We start from the raw sequence: 17171 nt of genomic DNA on the forward strand, positions 1-17171 counted from the left end.
CCTGTGAGGACAGCACAGGCTAATATGGGGCAACACTTTGCACACATGAGGAAGGGTAGAGGGGTGGTTTTGGTTTTGTTAATCATTGAACACGATCGTAACATTCATGGATTCATTGGAATGAAGGATCAAGAGCTTGTCATCTGTTGGCAGAAGAGGGTTAGGCAGGGGTTTGTTTGTGTTAGTAATCTATATTGAACATATTGAATATTTAACCAGGTTTTTAACCAGGTTTTCCGAAGGAAAAAACTGGTTATTAGATTGGCGAATGCGGGCGGGCTGGCTGGCTGGCGGGCGGGCGGAACAAGCTTGTCCGGGCCATAACTATGTCGTTCATTGTCATATTTTAAAATCATTTGGCACATTTGTTCACCATCATTGGACGGTGTGTCGCGCGAAATAATTACGTCGATATCTCCAAGGTCAAGGTCATACTTTGAGTTCAAAGGTCAAAATTGGCAATAAATGAGCTTGTCTGGGCCATAACTATGTCATTCATTGTGAGATTTTACAATTATTTGGCACATTTGTTCACCATCATGGGACGGTGTGTCGCACGAAAGAATCACGTCAATATCTCCAATGTCAAGGTCACCACAACTTAAAATAGATTTATTTTGAAACAAACTTACAAAGGGGGTTAATTTTGTTTGTTCATTTCAAAAGTTCAGTTTGAGTTGTCTCCCTTCATCAGATTTTTTTTCACAATGAAAACCTGGTTTTGTGACAATTTTGTCCCTTGTTTTCATTGGATTGTTTTTAATTAAGGTTATTGTTTTGTATCTGAAGGCCCAGGGGGGTAGTTTTGTTAATGTTTTTTCATTTGTCTGCGGGAATGTATACACCACACCATTCATACTTCAGACTTACGAATATAAAGATTAGACATATAATCAAGGGAAATTTTTCAGAGTTTGACTTTATATAGGTTGCAAATGTAGCGTAATGAAAAACATTGTTCAATTGAAGACTGATGTCATATAAAGGCTTTAAAGTTAATGTCATTTTAAGCTTTCAATACAAGCCCAACTACTGTTTGAAAATTGCAATTCTTGATTATAAGACTAAAGTCTACAAATTGATTGATGTATAATGTAAATGAGCCCTAGTCTGACATGTGTATAAGTGCTTGTTTTTGCTTCAGAAAAGAAGTTCATGAATTAAAATAACATATGCAGAAAATACAATATAAGAAAGGTTTAGGATTAAAAACAGCTTGAATTTCAAGCCTAATTTTATATATGATTTAATCATCTAAGATTGTGTAAGATAACAGTTTTTATAAATGAGATAAAACAATTTGGAGAATATTGGTTCGTTGGTTAATAGTGTTTATTTTGTTTAAGTAACTATCTTTGTCTAACAAATCATTATCCCCTGCAAAACAAGGAGGGATATAGAATTAGCGTTGTCTGTCCGTCAGTCTGTCTGTCACAAAATTATTTTTGGCTGGGGATATCAATTCAAAGAATTTTCTTGTTAGACAATAAAATCAGTTTAAAATCTCTATATCACTGATTTTAAGTTCGCATTTGTGTAGTGGATATAATGTCTGCCTAGCGATTGGGAGGTCACGGGTTTGATCCCTACTGTGGAAGCATTCTAAAGATTTCTCCCATAGATGCTAAGTACTGGTTCTAGTCCCAGGAAAGGGCCTCGAGAGCGTTTCAAATAAGCCTTAGGCTTTCTATGTAATTGAGCTAAAATAAATAGGTTTAAACTATATATTACTGATTCCGTTTCCCTGGTTACAGAGGCTATGGAAGCTGAGCGAAAGAAGGAGAGCCAGGAGGACTCTGTGGAGACGTTTGAGGCAGCGTTTGAGCGCATCAAGGAGATGACTGGCCTGGAGGAGCTGGATGAGCTTGTCAGGAGGTAGGCAGATAATCTCTTGAGCAGTGTTCCATGAAAAGGGGGTTTAATGCATGTGCTTAAAGTGTCGTCCCAGATTAGCCTGTTCAGTCTGCACAGGCTTACCACGGACGACACTTTCAACTTTTATGATACTTTCTGTTTAAAGAAAGTCTCTTCTTAGAAAAATTCCAGTTTAGGCCGAAAGTGTTGTCCGCACAGGCTAATCTGGGACAAAACTTTACACACATGCATTACACCCCCTTTTCACAGAGTACAGCCCATTTTGTTGCGAGTGAAGAGTACAATTTTACCTAAATCTTTGTTGAAACAGAGTCCAGCTCCAATAAAATTATAGTTGTACTTGTATATACCAAGCCGTAATCAAAAGCTTTTGAATTTTTATGCCCCCTTTTCAAATAAAAGGAGGTATATAGTTTTCGTACTGTCCATCAGTCTGTCTGTTTGTCAGTCTGTCACACTTTCCGCTCTCTTATTCAAATAGTTTCCATCCGATCTTTACCAAACTTGGTCAGAAGTTGTACCTAGACAATATCTAGGTCAAGTTCGAATATGGGTCATGCCGGGTCAAAAACTAGGTCATGGGGTCACTTGGTGCATTTCAAGGATTTAGCATGGTGTCTGCTCTCTAATTGAAGTAGTTTTCATTTGATCTTTAACAAACGTGGTCAGAAGTTGTATCAAGACAATATCTAGGTCAAGTTCGAATATGGGTCATGCCGGGTCATAAACTAGGTCACGGGGTCACATAGTGCATTGTAAGGATTTAGCATGATATCCGCTCTCTAATTGAAGTAGTTTTCATCTGATCATTACCAAACTTGGTCAGAAGTTGTATCAAGACAATATCTAGGTCAAGTTCGAATATGTGTCATGCGGGGTCAAAAACTAGGTCATGGGGTCACTAAGAGCATTTCAAGGATTTAGCATGGTGTCCGCTCTCTAGTTTATGTGGCTTTCTGATTTATTTTGATATTCTAAGACATTTTTATGCCCGAAGGACTGTCCGTCTGTCCATTTGTCTGTCACACTTTGCGTTTAGATTTCGAAAAATGCTCATAACTTCTATGAGGCTTCAGATAGCAATTTCATATTCGGCATGAATGTGTATGTGGACAAGGCCTTTCCATACGCACACACATTTTGACCCCTGTGACCTTGACATTGAACTTAGGGTCTGCGTTTAGCTTTCAAAATCTGCCTTTAGGTTTCGAAAAAAGCTCATAACTTCTACCAAGCGTTTATAGGGGGCATAAGTCATCCTATGGTGACATCTCTTGTTGAATTACTATTCCTGTTTTCTTTTGTAACTGTTTTAGATAATCTTTAGTTTGGCGGATTAAACCTGACATATACATGGTTGAACTTAGGATGACGTTAGAGTAATTTGCGTGAGCAAGATACGTTAGAACCTCTTGAATTATCATTAAGTCCTTGAAATAACATTTTGAACTTTCAGTTGGATATCTATATTTAATTTAAACGAAAATAAACAAACTTGTATAAAATATGTGGAATACAATGCTGATAAATAACACAATGTCTTATCTGTTTGCCTCCCTAGGTTTATTGAGGTCGAGGACAAGAACTTTGCCCTGTTTAACTTTGTGAATGAACAGAATAATGAGATTGAACAACTGAATGAAGACATTGATGAGGTAAGTTGTCTATGTTGTCTGAAGACATTGATGAGGTAAGTTGTATATGTTGTCTGATGACATTGATGAGGTAAGTTGTCTATGTTGTCTGATGACATTGATGAGGTAAGTTGTCTATGTTGTCTGATGACATTGATGAGGTAAGTTGTCTATGTTGTCTGATGACATTGATGAGGTAAGTTGTCTATGTTGTCTGATGACATTGATGAGGTAAGTTGTATATGCTGTCTGATGACATTGATGAGGTAAGTTGTATATGCTGTCTGATGACATTGATGAGGTAAGTTGTCTATGTTGTCTGATGACATTGATGAGGTAAGTTGTATATGTTGTCTGAAGACATTGATGAGGTACGTTGTATATGCTGTCTGATGACATTGATGAGGTAAGTTGTATATGTTGTCTGAAGACATTGATGAGGTAAGTTGTATATGCTGTCTGATGACATCGATGAGGTAAGTTGTATATGTTGTCTGAAGACATTGATGAGGTAAGTTGTATATGCTGTCTGATGACATTGATGAGGTAAGTTGTCTATGTTGTCTGATGACTTTGATGAGGTAAGATGTATATGTTGTCTGATGACATTGATGAGGTAAGTTGTATATGTTGTCTGATGCCATTGATGAGGTAAGTTGTCTATGTTGTCTGCAGACATTGATGAGGTAAGTTGTATATGTTGTCTGATGACATTGATGAGGTAAGTTGTCTATGTTGTCTGATGACATTGATGAGGTAAGTTGTATATGCTGTCTGATGACATTGATGAGGTAAGTTGTATATGCTGTCTGATGACATTGATGAGGTAAGTTGTCTATGTTGTCTGATGACATTGATGAGGTAAGTTGTATATGCTGTCTGATGACATTGATGAGGTAAGTTGTATATGTTGTCTGGAGACATTGATGAGGTAAGTTGTATATGCTGTCTGATGACATTGATGAGGTAAGTTGTATATGCTGTCTGATGACATTGATGAGGTAAGTTGTATATGTTGTCTGAAGACATTGATGAGGTAAGTTGTATATGCTGTCTGATGACATTGATGAGGTAAGTTGTATATGTTGTCTGAAGACATTGATGAGGTAAGTTGTATATGTTGTCTGAAGACATTGATGAGGTAAGTTGTATATGTTGTCTGAAGACATTGATGAGGTAAGTTGTATATGCTGTCTGATGACATTGATGAGGTAAGTTGTATATGTTGTCTGAAGACATTGATGAGGTAAGTTGTATATGTTGTCTGAAGACATTGATGAGGTAAGTTGTATATGCTGTCTGAAGACATTGATGAGGTAAGTTGTATATGTTGTCTGATGACATTGATGAGGTAAGTTGTATATGTTGTCTGATGACATTGATGAGGTAAGTTGTATATGCTGTCTGATGACATTGATGAGGTAAGTTGTATATGTTGTCTGATGACATTGATGAGGTAAGTTGTCTATGTTGTCTGATGACATTGATGAGGTAAGTTGTATATGTTGTCTGATGACATTGATGAGGAAAGTTGTATATGCTGTCTGATGACATTGATGAGGTAAGTTGTATATGTTGTCTGATGACATTGATGAGGTAAGTTGTATATGTTGTCTGATGACATTGATGAGGTAAGTTGTATATGCTGTCTGATGACATTGATGAGGTAAGTTGTATATGTTGTCTGATGACATTGATGAGGTAAGTTGTAGATGTTGTCTGATGACATTGATGAGGTAAGTTGTATATGTTGTCTATGTTGTATATGTTGTCTGTCTATGTTGTCTATGTTGTCTGAACAACTTGAGGCTCACTCTAGGAAAATGGAGTTTAATGCATGGGAGTCAAGTATCATTCCAAATTAGCGTGTGTACTCATCATTGGCAAATCATGGACGTTAACTTGCAGCTTAACAGAATTTTTGTTAAGAAGGGACTTTTGTAAAACAACAAATTCCACAAAAGCAGAAAGATTTGTTCCTGAATGGGATCCTGAATGGCCCAGGCTTATCTAGGATGAGACTTTACATACATGCATAAAGCCAAGTTTTTCCCAGCAGGGTTCCATATGTTGCCTATATATTTTCTTATCATATTATTGCATGGCATAAAATTTTGCTTCATATTAATATTTGTAAATAACTGAAAAAATGAATCTAGAATAAAGTGTTTTCCATGATACTGTGCTGAAATAAAATAAATGTTTATAATTAAACTAAGTTTTGGAGTAAAAAATATCATTGAAGCAATATAATTATACATATTGTAACTCTCGAATGTGTTTCCTGGTTACAAACTTCAGCAGCTATCTTTTGAAAATGGTCTTTTTAACAGGGCTCCATATAAGGTTTTATAAAAAAGACATCACCCCTGACCTTTTCTTTACCTAAAGACCATAAGCTTGTTAAGTTATTAAATATTTTCGAAGCGTAGATTTATGGCTTCATATGGACAATGCTTCACGTGTGTATTTACCAGTAAAAAAACACGATAGAAAGTATTAAGTATATTCATGTTCACGTAAACAGCATTAAATAATTATTCTAGTAGTTTCAATGACAGTATCGTTATTAACTACCCTCTTCAAGCATGGTTTCAATAACGATATCATTATTAACAAAGCAATTCTGAAGTAAACCCTTTATGTTATTAAAGACCCTTTAGTAAAACAAGGCCTCTGTGTCTGTTTTCAGATCCGTAATGAGATAGAGAAGTTCAAGCTGCAGGGCATTGAGCTGGAAGATCAGAGAAAGAAGATCCTGAAAGAGCTCGATGAGAAACAGACGTCATCGTCCAAGGAGGCAGATGAATATGAGAAGAAATGTACAGAGATCTCCAAGATTATCGACCAGCTTAAACAAGGTGCATGTTTGAGCCTTGTTCTAGGGAATGGGGCTGAATGCCTGTGCGTAAAGTGTTATCCCAGATTAGCCTGTGCGTAATGTGTCATCCCAGATTAGTCTGTGCTTAAAGTGTTATCCCAGATTAGCCTGTGTGTAAAGTGTCATCCCAGATTAGCCTGTGCGTAAAGTGTTATCCCAGATTAGCCTGTGTGTAAAGTGTCATCCCAGATTAGCCTGTGCGTAAAGTGTTATCCCAGATTAGCCTGTGCGTAAAGTGTCATCCCAGATTAGCCTGTGCGTAAAGTGTCATCCCAGATTAGCCTGTGCGTAAAGTGTCATCCCAGATTAGCCTGTGCTTTCTGCACAGATTAATCGGGGACAATTACGCTTTGGCTTTTAATGTACTTTTTGTTTGAAAGAAGTCTCTTCTTAGAGGAAATTCAGTTTAGGCTGAAAGGTTTGTTCCTGTTAAGCCTGTGCAGACTGCACATGCTAGACTTGAACCTCACTTTATGCTTTAAGCCCAGTTTTCGCAGAAGATTACTCATTTGCATGTTGTTCCATTTTTACCTGCTTAAGGGGTTGAAGTAAGCGCTTCATTAAATTGAAGATTGGAAAAATCAAATGAATTGGTTTGTGATAATGACTTTTTTACCTCTTTGGAATGGGTCCCATTGTTGGGAAACAATAATTGGAGTTGTTTTGAAAAACCATTGATGTCAATATTGTTGGGAAGTTTGTTGATAGCAGGGTTATACAAACATCCTTGTTTATATTCAATTTTAGGGGCAATTTGCATGATTTGGAAGAACTTTTTCTGAAATAATGACTCCTTTATTATAAATAATATCATATAAGTTTGGCTTTTACTTTAAAATTATCATGTAGCACCTCTATGCTTTTTATATCAATAGTTTTTCCACTTATATTTAAGGATCAAAGTTTTATTTTAAATCTTTTTATTTTCGGTCATTAAATCAAATATTTTATTATTAATGATTGAAGTTAAGAATCAAATTTTATTTTTTTTATTTTAAGTATTTCAATCTACACATTATTTGTAATATACTTACTAAGTTAAGTTAGTTATTTGAAATATTCTTATTTTACAGGCATTGAATCTTTATTCGGCAAAATCAACTGTGACCGGGCAGCCATTGATGACATGCTGGGTGCAGCCCATGGTGTTACAGACGGCAATATGATACAGTACCTCGGTATCATTGAACAGAGAACCAATGAACTGCTTGCTATTCAAAACTACGTTGCATCAAAGGTAAGATGAAGATAAATTTGCTCTTACTCAAGATATGTTTTGTTGTATGGGGATGGGGTATAATGGAGTCCCTGTGAGGTTGGTCAGTTGGAATGTCAGCATTTCTTGTATTATACCGGATGTACTTGATCATGGTTTTGATTTACACTGTACATGATCATAATGCAGCAACACTTTTAACCTGATAAAACTCCAAATGTCCAACTGGCGCCCATTATGGCATGAGTAATAAGTTTGAATCGTTTGCAAGTGAAACTTCAATTGCTTTATATTTTTTTCACTTTAATTATAGTTGCATAATTATTACATTTTAGCTTCATTGTGGGAAAACGAAACTTTTTCATGTGCGCAAAATTTGCACTCTGCACATTCTTATGAGGATGAAATTTTGCATCTGGACATGATTGTTGTTTAGAAGCGATATTGTTTAAACGATTAATCTCTTAAAAGCAGAAAGTATCTTCTGTACAGGCAGCAAATTAATCAGGGACTAAACCTTGCCCTTAAATGGAATGTTTTGTTTCAAGGAGGTCTTCAAAACAAATATGCAGTGTAGAAGTCAAGCACATGAAGTCTGCACATGCATAAAGCCCAGTTTTACCAAAAGGCAGCTCTTATAGTGTCAAACTGAGCCCTCTTTATCCCTTGGTTGTTTGTTTCAGGACTTGGACCGATATGAGAAGGGCCCCAGCCTGATTGGTGAAGGTCCCGCTGCACCGGCTCCCAGCCTGCCCATTATCCCTCCATCAGTAGGGTAGGTAGACACATTTAACTAAAAGTGACTGACACAGGGAACCAAAGAATCGTATTTGCACTGACGCCCAGCATGCCCATTATCCCTTCATAAGTAGAGTAGGTAGACCTCTCAATTTTTAGTGACTGGTACAGGGAACCAAAGAATCTCATTTGCACTTGCACCCAGCCTGCCCATGATCCCTTCATTAGTAGAGTAGGTAGACCTCTCAACCTTAAGTGACTGGTACAGGGAACCAAAGAATCTCATTTGCACTTCCACCCTGCCTGCCCATGATCCCTTCATTAGTAGAGTAGGTAGACCTCTCAACTTTAAGTGACTGGTACAGGGAACCAAAGAATCTCATTTGCACTTCCACCCTGCCTGCCCATGATCCCTTAATTAGTAGAGTAGGTAGACCTCTCAACTTTAAGTGACTGGTACAGGGAACCAAACAATCTCACTTGCCCCCAGTCTGCCCATCATCCCTCAATCAGTAGGGTAGGTTACTTAATCATGTTTATTTGACTTAGGCAGAGAAACATAGAACTAAATAAAATTTGAGTTTTACTGGCTTTCAGCTTGCCAATTATCCTTCCATCAGTAGATTAGGAATATCTGCGATCTTCAATATTGACTACTATGATGGGAACAATACAACTTTTTATAAGCCTGTTTGTTCCAATGTCAAGATTAAATAAATAAAATCCCAGTAAGACATGTGCCCAGCTTGGGCAAACTTCCACCATCAATATGGTAGGCATCACTTTCATCTTAAATTGACTCATATGCAGTTAATGATAGACAGTTTAGCCTGTTTGTGCTTATGTGATGATTAAGTGAATAAAACCTCACTTGCACTGGCTTGTGATGATTAAGTGAATAAAACCTCACTTGCACTGGCTTGTGATGATTACGTGAATAAAACCTCACTTGCACTGGCTTCTTCCAGCTAACTTTCCCATTTTCCCATCAGCAATAGGGTAGGTATCTCTCTCATCTTAAATAATCTTATGCAGGGAACCAAATATGTTTTATAAATGTGTTTGCCGATTTAATGATTAAGGAAAGAAAATCTCTTGCACTGGTTTCCAGCATGCTCATGGTCCCATAATTAGTATGGGCTCAAAAATTGAAAGGAACCAAATCATTTTTATGAGTCAGTGTGTGCTAGTGTGATCAATGTCAAAAAAAAGAAAGTCAACTGAACAAATGGAGTATGAAATTCAATACATGACTCAAAACTGCACTTCTAATATATTGGTTCAGTGCAAGGTCTCTCAAAGAACACCCCTCCGAAGCCAACCCCAAAGGGGGCCCTATTCCTTGACCTTTTTTTTGTAAAAACCAGTGAGTGGAAGGGTTAATTATCAATATCTAGAATCAGGTAGCACCCAGCTCGCCAATTGTGTACTAATTTGTATGGTAGGTTTTTGTGTCAATCACATTGATGCATAGTATAGTTTAGTAAGTCATTATTATCAGTAACTTAGTTGTGATGAAATATCTAAGCAGGAAACAATACATTTATTTCTTTTCAGTGAAGATTACTATTTAACCCTTTAAGCGCTGGAACTGAATTTTGAAGGCCTTTGCAAACAGTTTGGATCCAGATGAGACGCCACAGAACGTGGCGTCTCATCAGGATCCAAACTGTTTGCTATTCTGATAGTGTTCTTTGAAAAAAATCACAGAAAATGCTAATTTTAGAAATTCAGCAGAAGACATTTTAGCGGACGACAAATTTCCCAGCATGCAAAGGGTTAAAGCGTAAATACTATTTTGTTAATACTATTTTGTGCTGTTATATTTTTAGTACTACTCACAATGTGTTTTAGTCTTTTACCTTTACCATCAATACACATATGAATATAAATAACTATAAACTGTTATACAATAATTTTAAATTTGCCATTAAGCTTTTAACCCTCCAGTCTTAACATGTGCCACTCATGGTCTAAGTCTTGCATGGAACACCTTCATCATCTATAATCAAATGTTGTAGAGAATCTGGCACGAGGTAATGGTTATATTGTTGAATCACCTGTGTTAAGGTCCAATATATTATTGTCTGATTGCTGTACCTCTGTGGTAATGCATGTTTCAAATGACTTGTTTCTAAATTGTAACGATATAAACCTTCTGTGAACAAACATACTACTTAATAATTTAAAAACACACTTATATGAATTTCTGTTTTACCATGCTTCTTATTTATTTAATAAATTTAATGTATTAAATTAGAAGTAGTTTGAAAATTACATTTCATATTTTAATTTTCTGGGACCCATTAATAATTAGATTCCAATTATATATTCTGTATACCATAATCTCTTATTTACAATCAGCTTGCGTATGTACTGGTTTATATAACACTGTTATAATTGGGCTGTGCTCTGTGAAAAAGAGGTTAAATGCATGTGCGTAAAATGTCCAAGATTAGCCTGTGCAGTTTGCGCAGACTGGTTTGCACAGTCTTATCAGAGACGACACTTTACGCTTTTATATTTTTCTTTATAAGAAAGTTTCTTCTTAACGAAAATATAGTTTAGGTGGAAAGTGTTGTCCCTGATTAGCCTGTGTTGACTGCACTAAACGCACATGCATTAAACCCCCTTTTCACAGAGCGTTTCTGAAATAGTATGCTTGAATCCTATGCAAAGATATACTTCCCTTATTACAATATACAAACTTGATTTGAAATTATAGTATTTTGTGTATTACATTTTAAAGTAACTTTGATATTTTTAGTGTAAAATTAGTCCATATATATCAAATATAAAACTAAGAATAATTATGTATCTTGTATATCTAACTCTGAAGCTCTGTAGATCCGTGTTTGTTTTGCTTACATTTTGTATGATATGTTCAGATGACCAAATATCTTATTGCCATTATTTGTTTGTTGCGGATAAATGTTGCAGGACGAACATTAAGTCAGTAAAAATGTGAATTTAATAGTGGAACATATTTAACTGTTTCTACGCATTCTGGAACACTGTTTTCATAAACTAAAAATCTTTTCTGGAAAACTCATTACTCAGAAAAAAATAGATTTAACCCTTTTTGCCATACTTAATTTCCAAACCAACTTTATGTACATGTATATCTTATTTAGTTTCCGCTAAATCAGAATGTTCTATAATAGAAAATATCTTGCTAGTAAATGAGTCTGGAAAAATGGGGATTAATGCATGTGCATAAAGTGTCATTCCAGATAGTGCTGCAACAATACGCCAAAAAGCGTATTGCGATATATTGTCAGTTCAAAAACCCGTATTGCAATATATCGCAATATATTGCTTACTTGTACCAGAATTATAACTCGCCAATTACCCGATAATCCCGTATATTCCAGTTTTAAAGCAAATACTGGTAAATGTTTACTATAAAAATGCTCAAGAATAACACAAAACACAAACATTCACCAATTTTCTTAAATATCAAATACATTTTGGCATTTGTTACTATTTAAAGATGTTTTGAAATAACTTCCAATCGGGCGTTTTTTTTCCCACTGAACACGCGTAAATCGCCTGACGTGATGTTCCCGTTTTATACAACACAAATACACCCACACTTTGCACGCGACATTCTACATGTCTGTATAATTTTCGCGCGCTTTTTATTGAGAAAAGAATAAAGCACTATTTTTATTGTCGCGTTAGCATTACATTTCGGAAGCGTGTTTCCGAAATTCGGATTACAAATTTAATAATGCTCATTTCAGAATCGAACGAATCATTTAGTTGTGCGTAATTAGTTCACAATAATTCATTTAAAAGCATAGAATGAATGCTCCCATGTAACAACGCTACTCTGTATCATAGACTTTTTAGAATGCCATTTTTACGTAACAATTTATTTTTACAAAATACCGCTTTGTTTTGTTTACCTTGATATCATTATTTTGGATGGCTTTTCTGAACGAAATGTAGATGCATGTTTGTAAAATTTTTGTACCAGTATGACGAAAATCGCATCGCAATACAATATGCGGATTGCGTATTGCGATATATACCGATATACCGGTATATTGTTGCAGCACTAATTCCAGATAAGCTTTCCGCACAGGCTAATTACAAACCAACTTTCCTCCTTTACACATTTTTTCATTCACAGCAAGTCCCTTTTTTAACGAATATATAATCTTGGCATAAGAGCTTAAGGCTTATATAAGATCATTGTGAATATATAACAAAACACACAAGTCCAGTTTGCTTTCTTCCCACTTTATACAACTCATCATTTTTCATAGCTATTCTTCTGTTGTTCTTTTATTTTCTCTTTTAAAAAAACCCACCTATCACAAACAACCAAAAACAACAAAATATTAATCCCGTTTTTTTCTTTAGTTTTTTTTTAACCTTAAGAAAACCAAAAAATGTATATATATATATATATATAAGAATATCTTGTATAACATGTCTGAACATTATTGCTTTGTATAATCACTTTGTTGTATGATCATATACATGTATACATTGTATGTCTTGCATTGAATAAAAAATATATAAAAAAATCTAGGCATAAAGTGTCGTCCTTGATTTTTCTGTGTGGACTGCACAGACTAATCTGGGGCAACACTTCAATGCACAGGCTATAATCCCTGCTTTCCCACAGCAAGACTCTTATCTAACTAAACAAATGTGAGGCGCGTTCTCAGAAAACTGGACATAATGATTGTGTGTAAATTGTCATCTGTGATTAGCCTGTGCAGTTCACACAGGCTAATCAGGGACGACACTTTCTGCTTTTATGACATTTTGACTCGTATAGAAAACTAACGACAAAAGTTTAAATCCTCTGTCTTCTCTTTCAGTGATGAATATGACAGCGATGGTTCCGATGGAAGTGAAGATGACGCCAGACCGATGACCCGAAACGAGCTCCAGAAACGTGTCATGAAAACCGTGAAGAAACGGGAATCTGCAGCACGAAAAGAGGGCTTCCGGTACGATCTGACCACCACACAGAAAAAAGGGAAGAAAGATAAAAAATGAAACCAGAATTAAAGACAGCTGACATTTTTGATGTTTTGAAATTGTATTAATTTCCTTTATGCCATTTGCGATGGTTTCAAAACATTTGTGCTGTACATATAATTTAGTAGGGTTTTCTTTTTTTGTGTTAGTACAAGAAATGAGTTGGCCTGAAGTTTGTGAAAAAAATAATCATTTGAATTCAGAATAAAACAATTATATTATTAAATGTACATTGTGCACATTTTAGATCATTTTAATTCAGTACCATCTGATACAAATTTGGTTTGTATGACACACACTTAATCTTTACAAATGTGGAAGTAATTATATTTTATTATTGTTAAATTATGAGGGCAATTAATATTCAACATTTATTTTTAATTAGTTTACACTGTGTAAAGTAAAATTGTTGTTTATGCAGCTTTAACAGCGGAATTTATATTGTTTAATGCAAATGAAATGGGAAATTTAACAGTAGTATGCTTTACATCTAAAAAAAGTACCCTTTTATTATCTTTTTAAGAAAAATGTGTTATTTATTGACAAAAAAATACAGTTATTTATTAAAAATAGGCTTTTGACAAGTTCCAAATATTGAGTAAGCATGACATCATCTGATCAGATCTACACACTGAGGAGGCTGGCATGACATCATCTGATCAGATCTACACACTGAGGAGGCTGGCATGACATCATCTGATCAGATCTACACACTGAGGAGGCTGGCATGACATCATCTGATCAGATCTACACACTGAGGAGGCTGGATTCCAATTTTGACGTTTATCAACCAATTTTTATGCCAATTTTAAAAATATGTTTGATGCATTATTGTTTACTTTTCTGTCTGTGATACACATCATTTAAACCAATGCATATGTTGATTTTTACTGTTCAATAAATTATAAATAAATCCAGACCACTGCTTTGTGTTTGTTATCATTTTTGTATTGTGATCTGATATTTTGAAATAAATAATCAAAACATAATTCGATGAGGATAAAAATTGCTATCTCTCAAATATTATATTCAGAAGCCACTAAGTTTAATATTTCCACAAGAGTTGTTTTTAACCAAGGTGTGATTTTCGTCTACTCAACAGTTCTAATACCGGTAAGTTACTTTTTTCACACAAAACAATCAAAATTAGAATAAACAATTTATACTTAAAATTTTAATTGGAGTGTGTACATATAGTTTAATATATATATATGGTTTTAATACAATATCTGCTAGTTTTGTAATTAATGTTTATATTTCTTTACTGCTTTTGAAATCATGTTGAAATTTTTAGAAACACAATTTAACTTTCACAAAATGAACATGCCAGAAATTGTTGAATTTTGGTGAAAACTATTCATTTGAGCTTTATTGCATAACTTTAGTTTTATAATAGTGCGTACATCAGGTAAATTGAGTAACTGGTGTCATTGGAGAGATGATATGGAGAATAAACTATACTGATCACAATATTGTAAAAAGAATTTTTCATTTTTTTTTCAATTGGTGTTTTATTGACATTGGCATCTACTCAATAAATTCTACATATACATAAATTGCTACATCTGCTCTAATATCACATTGGACTACACATGTAAACAAGAACGGTAGAATTGCATGTACATCATTAAAAAAAATTCATTCGAATTATAAATGTAAATATTTATGTCAAATCATTGACAAAATCATCAAAACTGATGAAAGTGTCGCACATTGAATGAATCCTTCAGTTTTATTCATGTACATTTAAAACATTTCCAAAAAATTTTGTTTGAATAATTGTGCTGCAATGATACATGGATAAAATATTCATGTTTCTAAAGTTGTCATAGGAAAATATTTTCAGTGAAACTATAAAAATACATTTTTTTCTTATTTGGAGTATGCTATCCACTTTAAATATCAGATACCTACATGTACCGAGACCTTGTCTAATATGTTATGGTTTTGTGAAATAATTTTTTATGTTTAAACATTACCAACAATAGACATAATGCATAAAACCCACTATCATATACCAAAACAAGAGATGTGTTTGTCAGAAACACAATGCCCCCTATGGCGCCGCTTTTTTTTACCTTTGACCTTGAAGGATGACCTTGACCTTTCACCACTCAAAATGTGCAGCTCCACGAGATACACATGCATGCCAAATATCAAGTTGCTATGTTCAATATTTCAAAAGTTATTGCAAAACTTTACTGTAAGGTTAAAGTTTTGGGACAGAATGACAGACAGGCCAAAAACAATATACCCCAGATCATTCGATCCAGGGGCATAAAAATCTACTGTTCATTTGAAATAATTTATACTCATATCCTAGTAAGTGTACTTTGCAAAACGTTTTTACTCGGTCTGTACATAATGAAAATAAATACATGCATTTGGAGAGACATACAAATATATCACAGCCTGGCAAGAATGCCAAAGTTCAGAGACACATAAATAAAGGCAAATAGTCCCATACAATACAAAACAACACATGAAAGAGCATTTCAACATCACTTGTATCATTCTCATAAAATAATTGACGATATGTATTTACACATCATTTGGACAAACTTCCAAATAGTCAACAAAATAGCCACACATTGAAATATTCATGAAGACATGATAAAACGCTTATTCTTTCATATTTGAACCCTAACATTTTCTTTTTGAGTGCAAAAAATGAGATATCAAGCCATTTTGACGGACGCTTTGACTTCAAATGCAAGTGCTTACAAGCAAAATAAAATCTAGAAGTGTATAATTAATAAATTAAAATATAGCTTAGCATATAGCACTTTTATTTACAGATAGATAATTAACTTAAAATTTATACACAATGTAAATAGGGCAATAAGTATGCAGCACACTTTGAATTCTATACAAGTTTTGCTGCCATAATAATTTCCCAACTCTCTGATATAATTTTGAGACCCTGATATAATTTTGAAACCCTCTGATATAATTTCTTTACCCTCTGATATAATTCCTCAACCCTCTGATATAATAATTCCTCAACCCTCTGATATAATTCCTCAACCCTCTGATATAATTCCTCAACCCTCTGATATAATTCCTCAACCCTCTGATATAATTTCTTAACCCTCTGATATAATTCCTCAACCCTCTGATATAATTTCTTAATCCTCTGATATAATTTCTCAACACTGATACAATTTTGAAACCCACTGATAAAAGATAAATTCCTCAAGGCTCTGATACAAGATAATTTTCTAAAAATTAACCCTCCGATATTAGATAAACCTCTTAATCATCTTTATTCATCTTCCTTAACCTTCGAGTAAAGACCATTTCAAAGAGGTTACAGGCAATCTCCTCCAGTAAAGAGAGAATATCCTAAACCCTTTGATACAGTGCTGACACTTTGAATGTCTCCTCGTTTTTGTCATCCTCATCATTTATGAAGACCAGAATTTCTGCCGGTCCCGACCTCATAACCGGTGAGAATCGGAGACCAATTGTGGCCGTACCCAGACCTTCGATGTCCAACGTCGTGTCCTTGAACTGGAGCAGGTCGTCTCGGTTACACCGCAGCACAAAGGTCTTCCTGTGCGGGTAGGGATTGGTGTAAGTGATCTTCTTACTGCAGCCTTTACCTCCGCCCACGGGTAAAACCAGTTCAAAGGCTCGAGAAATCATCGGCGCTCGGGAGTTCACACAGATGAGCCACGTGCGCACGAGTTGATGAAATTCGATGTCGACGACGTTGATGTAGAAATATTTGAAGCCTTAAAGAACAGAACAGACAATTTATAAAGACGTATACAAATGTTCATTATCTTTGATGCATACCATCCCAAATAAAGTCATGTCATGT

At 35.0% G+C, this 17171-nt stretch overlaps 2 protein-coding genes and 1 long non-coding RNA gene across 3 annotated transcripts in view; 2 read left to right on the forward strand and 1 right to left on the reverse strand.

Moving 5' to 3' along the window:
- LOC127832409 (coiled-coil domain-containing protein 63-like) overlaps nt 1-14270 on the forward strand; it is a 22666-nt gene extending 8396 nt beyond the window's left edge. Inside the window, exons 7-12 of the mRNA XM_052357870.1 lie at nt 1755-1875; nt 3437-3530; nt 6202-6370; nt 7464-7627; nt 8290-8381; nt 13183-14270. Of these exons, the coding sequence (XP_052213830.1) occupies nt 1755-1875; nt 3437-3530; nt 6202-6370; nt 7464-7627; nt 8290-8381; nt 13183-13363 (821 nt within the window). The 3' untranslated portion in view covers nt 13364-14270. The remainder of the gene's footprint in view (nt 1-1754; nt 1876-3436; nt 3531-6201; nt 6371-7463; nt 7628-8289; nt 8382-13182) is intronic.
- On the forward strand, nt 3629-4534 carry LOC127832416 (uncharacterized). The gene is made up of 3 exons (XR_008026891.1): nt 3629-3740; nt 3776-3845; nt 4476-4534. It is a non-coding gene; the product is annotated as an uncharacterized LOC127832416 (long non-coding RNA).
- Nucleotides 14271-14817: 547 nt separating the features above from the next.
- Nucleotides 14818-17171, reverse strand: part of LOC127881986 (nephrocystin-4-like) — a 121081-nt gene continuing 118727 nt past the window's right edge. The window contains exon 30 of the mRNA XM_052430325.1: nt 14818-17082. Coding sequence (XP_052286285.1) covers nt 16691-17082 — 392 coding nt within the window. The 3' untranslated portion in view covers nt 14818-16690. The remainder of the gene's footprint in view (nt 17083-17171) is intronic.

This window comes from Dreissena polymorpha, chromosome 5 (assembly GCF_020536995.1).
Source record: "Dreissena polymorpha isolate Duluth1 chromosome 5, UMN_Dpol_1.0, whole genome shotgun sequence".
NCBI classification, from domain to species: Eukaryota; Metazoa; Mollusca; class Bivalvia; order Myida; family Dreissenidae; genus Dreissena; species Dreissena polymorpha.